This window comes from Leptodactylus fuscus, chromosome 4, assembly GCF_031893055.1.
Source record: "Leptodactylus fuscus isolate aLepFus1 chromosome 4, aLepFus1.hap2, whole genome shotgun sequence".
NCBI lineage: Eukaryota > Metazoa > Chordata > Amphibia > Anura > Leptodactylidae > Leptodactylus > Leptodactylus fuscus.
In genome coordinates, this window is record NC_134268.1 from 133,558,686 (window position 1) to 133,575,469 (window position 16,784).

The window sequence follows — 16,784 nt, forward strand, 5'->3', positions numbered from 1 at the left end:
GAGGGGATTCTTCACAGTAAGAACAACGAGGCTCTGGAACTCTCTGCCCCAGGAAGTGGTGATGGCGGATTCATTAAACAAGTTCAAAGAGGGCCTGGATGCCTTTCTAGAAGAGAATATTATGGGTTATGGACTCTAGATTTTTAGGACATGTTGATCCAAGGTTTCATACTGTCAGATTGGAGTTGGGAAGAAATTTTTTCCCCCTGAAATGGGGTAATTGGCATAAGCCTCATGGGGTTTTTTGTCTTCCTCTGGATCAACACTGTAGGGGACTATAAGGTTATAGGATGGACTTGATGGACTGAGGTCTTCAACCATCACTCACAGAAGAGAACGATTAGTAAATCGTATTGTATTCCTAATTAAACTGTATCACAGAAGGGCAGATGACACTAACTACCCAAGAAACACTAAAACTTGACTTTTATTTGTTCAATTAAAAACTACTATATATTACTGATTGTGAAAAAAAAAAAAAATGAAATTGTAGGGGGAAATCCGTCTCTACTATGTCCCTAGAGACTGAGAACGACCCGACTCCCTAATAGAGAAGATATACGGAGTCTAGTCCTACCACGCTGTATTCACGGGACCTTGCACAAGGCTCAGCGAGCTACCCCTCCTCTCCTCTGAGATTACTGGCCTACTGCCACGCCAACAGAGAGGAAGGAAGGACTCACTGGCCAGGTCACCTATTACAACAGCAAGGACGACTGAACTACCGCACTCGCTATTAGTCACTGACCCTACGCGTTTCCTCCATAATCCAATTCATCAGGGGTCACAAATATTGCTTTCACAGTTAGAAGCAGTAACAACTGCTATTGGATTACAGCGGTATAATGGGCTGACCGCCGGCAGCACCGCCGCTCAACATTCAGCAGTGAGTTGCCCTGCACAGATATGAAAGCAATATTTATGACCCCTGATGAATCTGATTATGGAGGAAACCTGTGGACAGCGGAGAAAAGCTGTCGCAGGTAAAGTGTTTAACTCATGCCATCTAACACCCATGAACAACACGGACAAAATTTACATTAATTTATATAGCTCATAAGTCACAGCTAACATGATGCAATCGAAATACACATGACAAGCAGTTTTGGGACCTTTTATTGAAAAAACACCCTATTATAAATGGTGTCCTCTTCTGTTAATGGATAAATGCAAACAATATATATAAAAAAAAAAAAAAAAGTTAAGAATGTTGAAGAGTTATGAATTTCCAAAATATCTGGCTCTGCCCAATGAATCAAAAGACTACAAGCTGATACCAGGATTTTTTACTGAATCGGTAAAAAAAAAAAAAAAAAAAAAAAAAAAAAAAAAGATCAGCCAGTTATCTAATGAAGAAGCCATTTGAATTGGCATTTATGTAATGGAATATCCTATTAAACCAATTTATATAGATAATAGGGGCTGTAGAAGAAAAAAATAAAACCCATACCATTTGACTTTCTCTTACCCTTCCATATAAAGTGTGTAACAATGAATGTCCAGTCCTGTCTGCTACACAACAGCAGCGATGAGCCTGTCCACCTTTACCATACTTTAGACTCTGTCCTCCAAAAGCACGCTGGTAGATCTTCCCTTGTTCTGTTCTACTGAAAGGCATTCCATAGTTTTCAAGCTGCCAGAAAAAAAATAAAAATAATAATTTTTGTTGAATGTATACTTGATATAAATGTGGTAGAATCACAATTTCTGCGTGTGGAGCAACATTAAAGCAAGTCTGTCACCAGAACCCGATCCGCAGATGGCTACCTGAATGAAATTATACCTTTCCCTTGTGAATTGGTGCCTCCTTTGAACAAATATCCCTGTTTTTCGGTCAATCTGTAAATAAATTCTCTCCAGCATTACCTCTTATCTCACTAGAGCAATAGCAATGCTCTTGTTTCTCCAAAGAGCTCAGATTTAAAGGGGAAATTACAGACTGATTCAGGGCGCTCTAACCTATCAATCTATCTGTGGGGTTGGGTTGAGCTCTTAAATGAAGGGAATGGTCCTCTTTTGCATATTCTGTGTACTCCACTAAATTCACAATGGGGATAAAACACCCCATGGAAAATGGAACAAATAATTAAAGGTTATGTGGAAACTTACAAGTTAATACATTGGAAGTGATAAACTATTGTCCCACCCAGTAACTTCAGTCCCTCTAACTATTTAAAGGGGCTCTATCACTGGGAAAAGTCATTTTTAACTAATCACATCCTTGCATAGGCTTTAGGAAGGCTATTTCGCACCTACCTTTAGTATGTAGATTGCCTCAGGGCTCGTTCACATCTGCGCCCCGGCCTCCGTTATGCAGGTTTCTGTTTCCTGCGCGAAACTGGGCAGGAGACGGAGACCTGCAGGCATCTTTCAAACCCATTCATTTGAATGGGTTTTTATAAGTGTCCAGCCGTGAGCGCCGGTGAGCATTTTATGCTCTCCGCGGCAAAACAGTTTTTTTTTGTAACCGGACACAGAGTCAGAAATGCAGGACTTTGTGTCCAGTTTAAAAAAAAAACAAAACAGTTTCGCCATGGAGAGCATAAAATGCTCACCGGCGCTCACAGCCAGACTCGGCATGACAGGTTTCCAGAAGACAGAAACTGAAAGCAGAGACCCGAATGCTGGTGTGAACCCAGCGTCAGTGGTTTCTGAATAAGTCAATTTTAATTCATATGCTAATGAGCCTCCAGCCAGCACAGGAAGTTCCCAGCAGCACTCTCTCCTATTATCTCCTATGTGTGTGCAAACAGGAAGCTGAGTCATCAGCAGCAGCCCTCTCCCATAGGAAACAATAGGAGAGGAGTGCACAATGTATCGTGCACCAGTCTAATTAGCATATGAATAAAAATTGACTTATTCAGAAACCACTGAGGCAATACTAAAGGTAGGTGTGGAATAGACTTTCTAAAGGGTATGCAAGTAATTGATTAGTTAAAAATGACTTTTCCGGATGATCAAGCCCCTTTACACAAAGATTATCAATGGTGTTTGAAAAAAAAATAAAAAATAAAAAAAATAAATATCATCATAGGTACCCCAAAAATGTGGCTCTAAAGGCAGGAGGTTGGTCAGTGATAAAGGCAATCTAGCTGCAGAAATGGATCCACAATTCCATACGAACAGCACTCTGAATCCAACAAACCCATTCAGGGAAGCAGCCAAAAGATTCTAATACTGGTGATCAGAGACATTAGTGAATACTCGGTGGCTAACCAATAGTGGCAATCACAAAGGCGGGGTCACCGCTATTGCTCTTTTATTATTGAGCTGTAATAGCTGTTCTGTAGCCAACACAGTGCCAAAACATTACAGTGGGAAATGTTAGTGACTAAACAATAGCAGCAATCTCAGTTGTGGGACTACTGCTATATGGCCATGGGTCTTAAGCTCTGATAGATTGATGTCTATGTCTATCACATGGTGGGGGAGAAAAGCGGTCGTTAGAAGTCATGATGGAATAGTACAATGCTGAGCATGCATGACCCCTCTCCTCCACTTCATCTTTTGTCATCCCATCATATGCTTCGGTAATATTTCCTGTGTCATATAACATGGCTTTGCATCGTATAAAGAAAGAAAAGGTAGTGGAAAATTCTGTTAAACAGTACTTACCTCAATAACGGAAGCAGGTGCTTGCTCGGTCATGTAATGAATGGCATCTTGATCACCCAACCAATCAGAGCCTTTCACTGTGTCATAAAAGTGCCACCTCCAGTCATCACCTTCCATGTTACCTAAAGCTGCATTTATCCCACCCTAAATGACAGAAATTAAATAATAAAGCACTAAAAATTATAGTACATGGATAATTGACTAAATTAACAAATGAAATTCGAGAAGAGAATTTATCGACTAAATGTGAACATAAATTACATTACGCTGCAAAGAATATATAGCATGTATACTTAGGAAATAAGCTCAACAGATGTATCTGCCAATTTCAACTCTCCCCAAATGCAGATGTCAGGCAAGAAAAGGGTAGGATGGATTTCAGCATGCTCGATAAGGGGCATGACCAGTGTCAGACTCCTTAAGGCTAAGGCCTCACAGGATGACCCACAGCTATAAAGCGCTGCCGGAAAAACCATGGTGGCAACGCATCGTGGTTCTTCCTGCAGCACTTTAAACAGAAAGTTCAGAGTTTTCCTCCACGGACTTTGTTTCAAATATATCTATGGGGAAACTGCCAGCATTTCCATAGACATAATTGACATGCTACGATTTTTCCAAAACCAATGCGCTTTTGGAATCGCAGTGTAACCAAGCCATGGTTTTTAACGCAAGGTGGGCATGGGATTTGCAATTATCCCATCCACTGTAAAACGCCGCGTTTTTGACTCGTGGGGCCCTGGCCTAAAGGGGTTTTCAGAGCAAAAAAAATTTTTTTCAAAAGAGGTCTGGTAGTCCTTTTAATAGGTTAATAAGTGCACCCAAGTACCTTTAGCAGTGTTTTGAGTGATTTCTGGTGTTCTACGTGAGCTCCTGGCATCATCTGCATTTGATAACATGTTCCTGTTTTCCTACCATGATGAATTAGGCTTCACTCAGAGCTGACTCACACCGCCTCCATTTCTCTCACTCCCTCCCCCATTCCTTTCTCAGGTACACCCCCACCCATTTTCACTAGCTAGTCCACCCACTACACACTCAGCAGTCATCTTAGACTCCTAGTTCTGTGGCTGTAATATTGTAATCACCTCTATATATCATTATTACAGTCACACAGAGAAAGCTTCAAGACAATCAATTCTTTATGCTTTTTATGGTATTTGGTAAATATGCACAAATACATAAACAATATATGTTCCACAGATGCCCCCTTAGGATTAGTGCACACGTAAATAACGTGTGGCTTATTTTGGCACCGGGAAAAAAAAAAAGCTTCCTAATTAGGAAGCTTTTTTTTTTTACCTTGCCAAGCTTTTTTTGGAGCCTTTTTTTATAAAAAAAAACAGCTTTAAAAAAATGGGCTGAAAAAACAGCTAGCGTTTTTTTTCCGTGTGTTTTTTTTGCAAAAAAAAGCGCAGAAAAAAAACACGTGCAGTTTTCGCCTCCCATTCACGTCTATTGCTTTCTTCAGGCGGAAAATGCCTGAAGAAAGGTCATGTCGCTTCTTTTTCTGCTAGCAGAAAAAAAAGCTAGCAGAAAAAAAAAAAAAAAAGCTAGCTGTTCATATAGGGCTCCATTGTAAGCCGTAAAAACCTCCTGGCTTATTTTGGTCCTGAAAAAAACGATTCCTAATTAGGAAGCTTTTTTTTTTACCTTGCCAAGCTTTTTTTGGAGCTTTGTTTTGTAAAAAACGCTTCCAAAAAAAAGCCAGGCTGTTTTCCCCTCCAGTAAAGTGAATGGGCTGAAAAAACTGCGCGGTTTTTGCCTCCCATTCACTTCTATTGCTTTCTTCAGGCAGAAAACGCCTGAAGAAAGGTCATGTCGCTTCTTTTTTCTGCTAGCTGAAAAAAAGCTAGCAGAAAAAAAAAGCTAGCTGTTCACATAGGGCTCCATTGGGCTGATTTTGAAGCGAAATCCGCTGTCAAAAACCTCCCCTTTGCCCACGTGTGAACTAGCCCTAAAGGGGCTGATTTTGAAGTGAAATCCGCTGTCAAAGATCAGCCTCCTTGTCCCCGTGTGAACTAGCCCTTAGGGTATGTTCATACAGAGTATTTTGACACAGAATCCACCTCAAAATCCCCCTGCAAAAAAGTCTCCCATTCATTTCAATGGGAGTTGCTAGCTATTTTTTTCAGCTAGCGGAAAAAAGAAGCAACATGCCCTACCTTCCTGTGGATTCCGCGGCTTGGGACTCATTCCCGATAAGGCCCATTCATCTGGGCCTAATCGGCATCCCGTTGCGACTAGCCGCATGAAGAACTCACACAGCAGAAAAGGTTTTAAAGTTCCAAGTCCTGTCTGAAGTGCCATTCTTGGCATGCATGCCAGGGGTTGCTGACCCCTGGTGTAGAGAATCTCCTCTTTCATATGACACCAAAAGCAAGTTTGTATGTTTTCTAATGTCAGAAATAACTTTTTGAATTTGACCCTCCCCTACATGTAAGACAGTCCATACTCTAGACAGTAACATTCAGTAAGAGGCAGAAACAGCTCTTAATACAGAGAGAAAGTGAAACAAATGCACAAATAGGATCCAAGAAGGTGTTAATAAGTTACACTGCAAAATTTATTAAATGACACAAATGCTCAAATATTCAAAAGCCCTTTTACACACGCCACAGACGACTTACCGATGAACACCCACACTGTCTTTTCACAATAAAAACATAGTAATGCATAACTCACTTTGAGGCACCTACCTGTGCAGCCACTGTGTGAGATCTTGTAGGAAATAACTTTGTGATACATGCGGTATTAAAGCCGGCTTCAGATAAGCCAAATGCTGCTCGCAATCCTGCACCACCAGCACCCACCACGATTGCATCAAACTCATGATCCACTACAGGGTATTGTGTTGAAATCTGGAAGGTGTACAGAATAGGTTAGCCACTGCAGATTATGGAAACCAATACAAATATGGAACTGAGTGAAGATCTTGTTTTCTGAGGGCTGCTGCAATTTCTGTCAATCTTAGTGAAGATTCTTGGGGCACATAAAATTCCAGAAGGCAAAGTGTTGAATCGAAAACGAATGTGGATGTGGGATGTGATTCTGGGGGACTTGAATAAATACTGGCCAATTAACACAAGGTTTGGCCTTATAGATTTCATCTTGAACCAGTGTTAAACTACATACTGGTTCAATGGTTGTAGACTTTTGAAATTTCTGTAACAGTGGTTTGGTTTTTTGACTAGGAAGAGAATAATGGCTGCATGTTTGTTCCAATACCGGAACGAGATACCCCTTGCATATCTAGTAATTATTGTATGCCTTCTTTTAAGGACTTGTGTAATAAGGGGAGATAGAAGATCTAATAATATTTTCTTGGAGGACGGGAATTCATTGGTTTTTTTTTGTTTGTTAGGATGGAAACCAGTCCCAGAACTATAGAGGCAAGAACCTTCTCATAACTAGGGAAGACTTTTTAAAAAATAAAATAAAATTCTTAAGCCCAAACACCTTATGCATAGTGCAGGACCCTAGAACCTCTTCTACTTGCATAGTAATCTTTACCGCACTTGCATATACTAAGAATAAATAATTTTAAAATAAATTTACCCTGTTCCTCGTAAGGAATAATATTGGATGATAACGGTCCTAAATAATCTTCACAAACAGAGGGAAAAACCATTATCAGAGATTAAATTTAGATTTAAATAAAACTTCAACAGCAATCTCTCTTTTTTGGAGAAGGATTGGGTTCAGAAGGAATGAAGAACAGACAAAGTAGAAAGAAAGGATTACATTTCCCAACCCACTATATTCTTAATTTCAGCCATAAAAGATGGTTGAGTCTCTTCGATAAATTTCTCTTTATACACTTGACAAAGACATTGTTTCTCAAATAATGAAAGTGTTCTCCCACAAATAGCATATTTCCACACAGGTTGGCCTTTTAATTTGATTTAGAGGCCTCCTTGTCCAACTGCAAAATAATAAATAGGGAAGGGAATCTGTATCTGTTCCCAACAAGTTACTTAAGAAAAAGTGCACAGTTACAGAGCAAAGCTAACTACTAGAACCAGGGGGAGCAGAGCAAGGAGCAGCATCAGTTCAGACATGATAGCTTACCAATCTTACATTATCCAGGTTTGATCTCAAATAGGTTCTTTTATGTACTAACCCTTTGGCAGTGCCTTCCAGGGTTTGGTACTTCCATAAGCTGGTGCCCACAGAGCCACTGATTCCAGAGAAAAAGTGCCATCTTCTCCACATATGTTCAGGAAAGTCAGAAAACTTTGCTGGACTGGAAGTGGTTCCTGAGTCCAGTAGTAGAACGCATCCACATTTTGTAAATCTAGCCCCATTCTAGTGCAATTGCAGTCAATTTACATATTGATAAGACCATGATTGTCTACAGGGAACCACTGTTGGTTTGGGATGCATTTTGGACCTGACAGACTCCCTTTACATTTAGAATCTGGCTATAAACCTGCCTTATAATAACGTAAGTTGTGAGGTAAAGCAATTTTCTACTTTCTATGGTGTTAAAAAGGAGTCCATCAGCTTATTAAATACACTGAAGGTAAAAATAGCAGTGGTGCCTCCTTGGTGCACTAAGAAGCTCATTTGCATAAAGATATAGAATGATCTTCTGACAAATGACAACACGGTACAACAAAGGTATGTCTGAACAGGTTTTAAAGTGCCCTATGGAATTCTGCATGTGATTTGTAACCAGACAGACTCATCTGAAAAGGCAGATTACCAGAACCCGACCCCAGAGATAGGTTAGGGTCACCTGACTCAATCTACAGGGCTGAGCCGATACGCCGGGTTTCGGAGACAGTGTTACTTTAAGTTGTATAAGAAAAAATATATATCTTTGTACCTTATTAGCCAGTGGATATGACATGTAAAGATTGAGAGTCCTCAGTAGTTGATACCTTTTTTTAATGGCTAACAAAAAATGATGACAGATTGTAAGCTTTCGGGACTACTCAGGTCTCTTCATCAAGCTGGTATAACACAATATCTGAAGGTAAGCACATTTATACAGGAATAGAGCGTTTGATGCCCCATTGATGGAAAGCAGTACATACAAATAAGTAGATAAGTTAAAAAAATATCAGTTCACAGGAAGGTTCTCTGAGTTTATGATTAGCGACGTGGTATCTAGTTGTTGTGAAAAGATTAAAACCATGTGATAGATTTAACCCCCCCTTTAAGTTGAACATACAAGGTTTAGAAGAAAATATTTAATGGAAAACAAAGCTTACCGAGTCAGAGACTTTAGCATGATTCTTTCCATACACAGTGAAGTGGAGATTCCTTGCAATAGCAGGGGAAACGGTTGCCCATTTCTAGAACAGTCAAAAAATTTAATTATTTCAAACTATGTTTAAAAACATGTAAAACAATAAATCAGAACTTAGAGGTTGTCCAAGTAAAACAATATTTTCCTTTTTTTTTTTCCTATGGAAGTAAGGGGGACAAACACACCACACACACCAAACCCCCCTCCCCCCCCACACACGAGATAATCGGCATTAGTAGTAAGGACGTATTAGATACGTGATCGGCTACAGAAGTGCCACCCTGGGAGGACGTATTAGATATGTGGTTGGCAGGAAAAAGGTAAAATTTCTCCTCCATGCTTTAATTCCCATGAAACTCTTATATATTTCATATGTCTTCAATAATTTCAATTAGGCCTAAAATTTACACATTTATAAGTGGTTTAAGGACAAAATGAGTCACACAATGTTATGCAATGTCTTGCATCATGATGCATTCACAAAACACCAAACAGTGCAGTGGAAAGTACCAATAGCGTTTGTAAAGTATACCCATCACTAATTTATTAAAGGGGCATGATGAGCATTTAGAGCAAAGGTTCTCAAACTTAGTCTACCGGCCACTTTGAGATTTACTAGCGCCTCCTAAAATTTGTAACTTTACCACATCTTAAAAATCACAATCATTATTTTAACTTAATTATAGCGGCCATATGAGTCTTACCCTGTTTTTGAGTTTAAACTTACATTTTTAAGAGGACCTTTCATTAGTTGGGGCACAGGCGGTTTTATATACCGCTAGAAAGCAGACAGTATGCTGAATTCCAGCCGTTACCGTAGCTCTTCACAGTCAGAAGGGCGTTCCTGACAGTCAGTCAGGAACATCCTTCTTCACAGCAGCGCCTATAGCACTGTAATGTGAGAGCAGATACTGTTTGATATAGTGAAGGGGCTTCCAGACAAAACAGCGCTGACTCCATAGATAGACTATCTGCGGAGTGAAGTGCTTGAATAACGTAGGGCTCAGACGCTTCCAATATTGAGAATTTAAGAGTGCTCAATTATAATACATATTAGGAGCCTTAGCTTTCTAGGTTCCTATTATATATGAAACAAGAGAATCTGAATTCTTTAAGGGGTTTTCCAGGCAGATTTTTATTTATTTATTTTTTTAAAGAAAGGTCTTTAATGCTAGTAATGGGTTAATAAGTACAACCATATACCTTTAGCAATGTTTGGAGTGATTTCTGTGAGTCTCTGATTGCTGCTAGTACCCTCTGCCTTTATTTGCTGTTAGCTTTCTGCTGTGCTGCTTCCTGTGTAGCTGTTACACTAGTTCACTCTCAGGGCCCGTTCACACAGAGTAAACGCGTGTAAAAAATATACATGTAAAAATAAGACTCCCATTGACTTTTTTTTTTTTTTTACACGTGTATAGAAAAAACAAACAAAAAAAAAACACGTCAAAATACACACGCGATTACTCCGTGTGAACGGGCCCTCACTCTGTTACAGCCCCTCCCTGTCTTACTATGCCTAGCGATCCTGCCCATTGCTAGCCCCTACCACTCTGACTAAACCTATCGATCCCTTCCGTTACTAACCCCTCCCACATCTCTCTAGCCTAGCCATCCCGCGCATTACTAGCCCCTTTCACCCTCCCCCAGTCTCCTTAACTAACCTATTCCGCCAACTACTAGCAGACAGGAAGAGGTGGGGGGGCACCATCCCAGACACAGGAAGTATTGATGGAGATTGGTGTGGGGGGGAGTAACGGTGATGTTCCATTTCAGAAGCGGTGAAACGGAACGTCACCAGATTATCAGAAAGTGTCCTTGGAGCAGTCACAAGTATTTGAACCAGGGCTTGTATAGACTTTGCTGTCATTTTCATTACCTCTAGAGATGAACGAACACTGTTCGATCGAATAGGTATTCAATCGAATATCACACCGTTCGAGGTATTCGTTTGCAATCGAATGCCACGCGGCATACGCAGTAAAAATTCGTATCCCCTCCCACCTTCCGTGGCGCTTTTTTGCACCAATAACTGTGCAGGGAAGGTGGGACAGGAACTACGACAACGAAGGAATTGAAAAAAAATTGAAAAAAAAACCATTGGCTGCCGAAAACATGTGACCTCCCATTTATAAGAATAGCCAGCGCCATCTTCGTGTCATTTGCGGTGAGCAATAGGGAGAGAGGGAGATCTGCTGAGGGCTAGATAGTTTCTAGTAGGCAGGGAAAAACGGAAGAACAGCAGCTCTTTTCAGAGCTATATACTGCAAGGAGAGGAGTCGAGATTTCAACGGGGTGTCTCCCCAAATCAGGGATACGGAGCAATTCAGTCCAGCCAGATACGCTCAACCCAGCTTTGGAAGCAGTGTCCCCCCCAAACACCTAACAAGGATACAGAGCAATTCAGTCCAGCCATATAGGCTGAACCCAGCTTTTCAGGCAGTGTGTAACCCCAAAACAGGGATACAGAGCAATTACGTCCAGCTATGTACGCTCAATCCAAATATCGACGGTGTGTACTCCCAAAACCTAGGTGGGAGACACCGAAATTCAGTCAGACTATGTACACTTAATCCAGATATCCAGGGCGTGTACCCCCAAAACATAGGTGGGAGACACCGAAAGTCATTCAAGCTATGTACGCTCAATCCGGTTTTTCACGGCGTGTACCCCCAAAATATAGGTGGGAGACACAGAAATTCAGTCAGGCGATATACGCTGAAACCAATTTTTAAGGGTCTACCCCACAAAGCTAAGTGGGAGACAGCCGTTCATTCAGTCAGGCCATGTATGGTCAAACATGTTTTTAATGCTGTACCCCCCACAGCTAAGTCAGTCATGCTATATAAGATCAATCCAATTTTTGATCAATCCAGTATTGTTTGCTCTCCATGATGTGAAGTATGCTTTTGTCTCTACTCAACATGAAGTCAGCCATGTGTGCCAGTGTGTTACTTGGCATGATTTCGCTGCCCCCAACTGTAAGGGTCACTCTCCATTTCCTCTATTTTCCAATCCCCTTCACACCATCCGTGCTGAAACAATGGGATGCACTGAACTGAACTGAGCACTGAACTGCACTGAACAGTGCAATGAACTGCACTAAGTCAGTCATGCTATATAAGCTCAATCCAATTTTTGATCAATCCAGTATTGTTTGCTCTCCATGATGTGAAGTATGCTTTTGTCTCTACTCAACATGAAGTCAGCCATGTGTGCCAGTGTGTTACTTGAACCCAGTAGAAAAATATTCCTTCAGCACAAGAGGTCTATAGTAAAACTTGACTTTTATTGGAAAAATATAATGGTATTGCCATGAGTAAGGGACGGATGTCCCGAAACGCATAGGCTTGTCTGTCTTCAACCATACATGCATACTTGGAATTGACCATGTAAGTTTTTCTACATCTTTTTTTCCTATGTCTGGTACCTATTTTTTATTTTTTTTCCAATAAAAGTCAAGTTTTACTATAGACCTCTTGTGCTGAAGGAATATTTTTCTACTGGGTTCTTGCATTGTTCCACCCCAGCCGGGGGTGTATTTTTTCGTGCACTCTTGGTCTAGCTGATTCTCTTCAAGATTTATGGTGAGCTGTGGACTGTGTTTTTTCTTGTGCATTAGTGTGTTACTTGGCATGATTTCGCTGCCCCCAACTGTAAGGGTCACTCTCCATTTCCTCTATTTTCCAATCCCCACACACCACCCGTGCTGAAACAATGGGATGCACTGAACTTCACCCTCATGCCTCGTGTGGGACAGTAACATGAAATGCCACTTCATCCCCCTCGTCTTCCTCCGCCAGCCAACGGTGCGAAGATGACAGGAGTGTGCTCTGAATGTTTTCTGCCTAGCAGAGGCTAGTTCTCACTTACGAAAATGGCCCCACTTTGACCTGTATATCAGGCACAATGGTGTAGGTTTCAAAGAACCTTTACACCAACAAGTTGAAAACGTGGGCCATGTTTGAGTCTGGCAAGCTCCAGATGTGCTACCAGGTTCCAGCCATTATCACATACGCAAACATGCCTGGTCCCAGGTGCAGCGGGCAAAACCATATTGTCAGATCATCCAGGATGGCATCCCTCACCTCGGAGGCAGTGTGCTGTCTGTCCTCCAAGCTGATGTGCTTCAGTATGGCCTGCTGACATCTCCCCACGCCAGGGTTACAGCGTTTCCAGCTCATAGCTGGGGTGGAGGTTGCAGCGCAGGAGTAGGCTTTCAGAGAACCCCTGCCATAAATTTTGGGCTGGGAGAGGAGATAGGCCATCCCAGTTTGCACCCCAGGCCCAGACTCCACTACATTCACCCGGCCTGTCATTACAGAGAAGCAGCATCCCTGACCGCAGGAGCTTGTCCATGCATCGGTGGTCAAGTGGACCTTGCAGCAAAGCGCGGAACTCTGGGCCTGACTGATATTAAGGGACACGTGCAGGCACAAGGCGCTCACCAAGAGAAGTAGTAATGGCTAGGCCCAGCATAGGGAGGTGCCCCAGCTGCCATCTGGTGACGGAAGGCCTGAGTATCCAGAAGCATAAACGCCAACATCTCCAGGGCCAGCAATTTTTAGATGAGGCCGTTGAAGGTTTGGGCATGTGGGTGGCTTGCGCTGTACTTCTGCCTGCAATGAAACGCCTGGGAGATGGGGAGTGGCTGGGAAGAGCCACATGATGGTGCAAGCAAGAAGGGTGGATGAGGGTAAACTCCCCAAAGTGTCAGAGACAGATGTGTAGGTGTCCAGGCTGGTGGTCTGGACTGCAGCACCAGCACTGTAAACAGTGGAAGAGGCAGTGTCGGCAACACCGGGCGACGATTGTCCTCCGTTTGCTCTCTCCCACTGAGCCCAGGACTTGCCTTCCAAATGACAGCACACGCAAAAGGTGGTAAGGTTGCTCTTTTCAGAGCCCCTACTCAGTTTAGACTTGCAAAGTGTGAAAACTGCACTAAATTTGTCATGTAACTGGTGACACTAGGCACCTCAGTGGCAGTAGTTTGGCCAGGGGGGTGACGCTAGCCTCCTGTGTGACAATGAGATCATCTGCCACTTCGTCATCTTCCTCTTCCCCAATCAATATACGCTGTCGGGTCTGTATTTGCATTGTGAAGGCTAGACTGGTCTATGAGTGCGCACGCAGGACCGGCGGCATCTCGCTGCTTGGCTTTGCATATGTGACCCCGCCCACCAATGACGAAACAAAGCCGGAAGACTGAAGATTTCAAAAGAAACGAAGACTGGTGAGTATGCGACATGGGAGTACCCCTTTAAAGAGGACCTTTCATCAGATTGGGCACAGGCAGTTTTATATACTGCTGGAAAGCTGACAGTGCGCTAAATTCAGCGCACTGTCGGCTTTCCCGATCTGTGCCCGGGGTAAAGCGCTAATCGGTCCCAGTACCGTAGGGCTTTACGGTCAGAAGGGCGTTTCTGACACTTAGCCAGGGATGCCCTTCTGCCCAGCAGCGCCTATCGCGCTGTAATGTGGAGCGGGGAGGAACTCCCCCCTCCCTCTCCTGATAATGCTCGTCTATGGATGAGCACTGTGAGCAGAGGGAGGGGGCGTTCCTCCCTGCTCCACAGTACAGCGCGATAGGTGCTGCTGGGCAGAAGGGCGTCCCTGGTTAATTGTCAGAAATGCCCTTTACCGGAATTCAGCGCACTGTCAGCTTTTCAGCAGTATATAAAGCTGCCTGTGCCCGATCTGATGAAAGGTCCTCTTTAATACCAACACAACGCAGAGAAATGGAATTGCTGCATAAAGCAGAGTCCATAGTATATGGTGCTACATGCCAACAGGATTCCCTGCCCCTAACCCCATTACCCTTACTTTTTTTCCTGGCAGCTCCGGTTCCGGGACATCATCGGCGGTCGCCACTTCCTCTTTATTGTATTGCGTATGCACACACCATGAAGTGGCGGCCTTCCAGTGATGACGTCCCAGAATCCGGGTATCCACAGGAAAATATCTACTGGCTTCTTTCCAGTGATGTTCTAGAGTGCAGATATCCGTTAGGCCAAGACCACGAAACATCAGAAGAAAGGCATGAAGAATGTGGTATATGTAAGTCACGTGACCTACATATTACAGTTAAAGCAGTATTGTTAGAACATGTACATTATAACATTGGAGGGGCCTTGTCCTTACAATAAGGTTTTACCGCCACACTTTTCACTGTTGTTCAGCTCAGACCCTCCTCTGACCATAGATGACGGCAAGAATAACTAAACCTAGATGTCTACCCCTGTGCTAAACCTGCACGGTTCTTACACTACCACCATTTTGGGGATTGTTTTCCCCTGTATTATGTAACAGATCAGTGCTAAGGGAAAACTTTCCTTCTCTGAAAGCTCTCTAGCCAGTATGTGTAAGGTGTGAACCAAGGCAAAGAGCTTTCTACACTCTGAGTGAATAAGCCCCTAAATCGCCGCCAGGCACCGCGCACAGCACACACAGGCCGAAGTCCGAAGTCATCATTTGCCCTTTCCCGTTAGCATAAAGGTGACGACGCGGCCGCTCTGTTGTCACGAGACAACTTCCCTCTGCCAATCACTACCTAGAGAGCACTGACGTCAGTATCCCACCAGCCAGTAGTCACCGGCGCTCGCCAAAGGAGGAGGTGACCTTCACTTAGCCCTGCGCAGTCTGAAGTGGCCGACATAGACCAGCACAGATATACAGCTTCAATAAATCCTAATGTTCAAAGTTCCCCGCACTGCACACAGCAGCTCTGCTCACCTTACTGCAGGTGCTCGACAACAACCTCTTTCCCACGAGCCGTGAAGCTGCGACACTCAGGGCTGCCATGTTGGGAGCTAACACCGGTGCCTGTCAAGTACACCAAGTCCTGTGTTGTAAGCCACGCCCCCTTTCACTTAACTTTATTAAAAATGAGCAGTTACATAATGTCACGTCAAAGATGGGCGGAGACATTTAGCTCGTCAGAAAACCACCTTTTTTTACAGATTCACTACAAACACATACCTCCAAACCTTCAAAGAACAGAAAGAGAGACAAAATGTGCGTGCAGCAAATTTAGCTCCACCCACTTCTATGTTCACTCCGCCCATTCTCATCCTTTTTTGCTATGTGCCCCCACACAGTATAATGCTCTTAGAGTCACCCTAATATTGTGTGTATATATATATATATATATATATATATATATATATATATATATATATATATATATATATATATATATCCTCCCAGTAGTGTCTATTGCACTGTACTGTGAGAGTGGGCGTTCCTTACCACCCAGCGATGACGCTGATCTGTGAGGAACACCCGCCTCCCCTCCTGATAGTACTTGTCCATAGACAAGTACTGGGGAGGTGTTCCTAACCGCTCAGCGTCATTGCTGAAGAGCTACGTTAACGACACCGAAAGCTCTTCAGCGGGGACACAGAATGGGAAAGCCGGGTCTCCATCCAGTGACCCCTATTTTTTAATGTTCCCCTACAGCTGTCTCCAATTTAATGTCCGTTAAATCTCCCCCTATTTAATGTCCCCACCTCCTCCATCTTCCGCCCGTTTAATACCCCCTTCATCTGTCCCCAGTTTAATGTTCCTGTTTCATCGCTGCCACCAGTTTCATGCCCCCCTACATCTATCTTGTTTCATGTCCCCCTTGTCTGCCCCCAGTTTCATGCCCCCCCTCACCTGCCCCCAGTTTCATACCCCCCTTCCTCAGCTTCTAGTTTAATGTGCCCCCTGCATTTGCCTCTAGTTTCATGTTCCCCCTCAATTTGCTCCCACAGTTTAACAAAAAAAAACTCTGATGTTCACCTCTCCTTGCTCCCCAGCCGCTGTGTCTCTTCTCTCGGAGTGTTCTAGGACCTGCAGGCGCAATGTGAGTGGCGTCATCACATCACACCTACAGCAACCCAGGGCCAGAGTGCACGGGGAGCACAGCGGAGAGGCA

General features: G+C 43.2%; 1 protein-coding gene across 1 annotated transcript in view; it reads right to left on the minus strand.

Annotated features, from left to right (window-relative positions):
• The window catches only part of SDHA (succinate dehydrogenase complex flavoprotein subunit A), a 34,337-nt gene extending 18,612 nt beyond the window's left edge, over window positions 1-15,725 (minus strand). The window contains exons 1-5 of the mRNA XM_075271125.1: window positions 15,599-15,725; window positions 8,832-8,915; window positions 6,312-6,473; window positions 3,616-3,759; window positions 1,469-1,633 (exon numbers count right to left, since the gene is read on the minus strand). Coding sequence (XP_075127226.1) covers window positions 1,469-1,633; window positions 3,616-3,759; window positions 6,312-6,473; window positions 8,832-8,915; window positions 15,599-15,667 — 624 coding nt within the window. The 5' untranslated portion in view covers window positions 15,668-15,725. The remainder of the gene's footprint in view (window positions 1-1,468; window positions 1,634-3,615; window positions 3,760-6,311; window positions 6,474-8,831; window positions 8,916-15,598) is intronic.
• Between the last annotated feature and the right edge of the window lie 1,059 nt (window positions 15,726-16,784).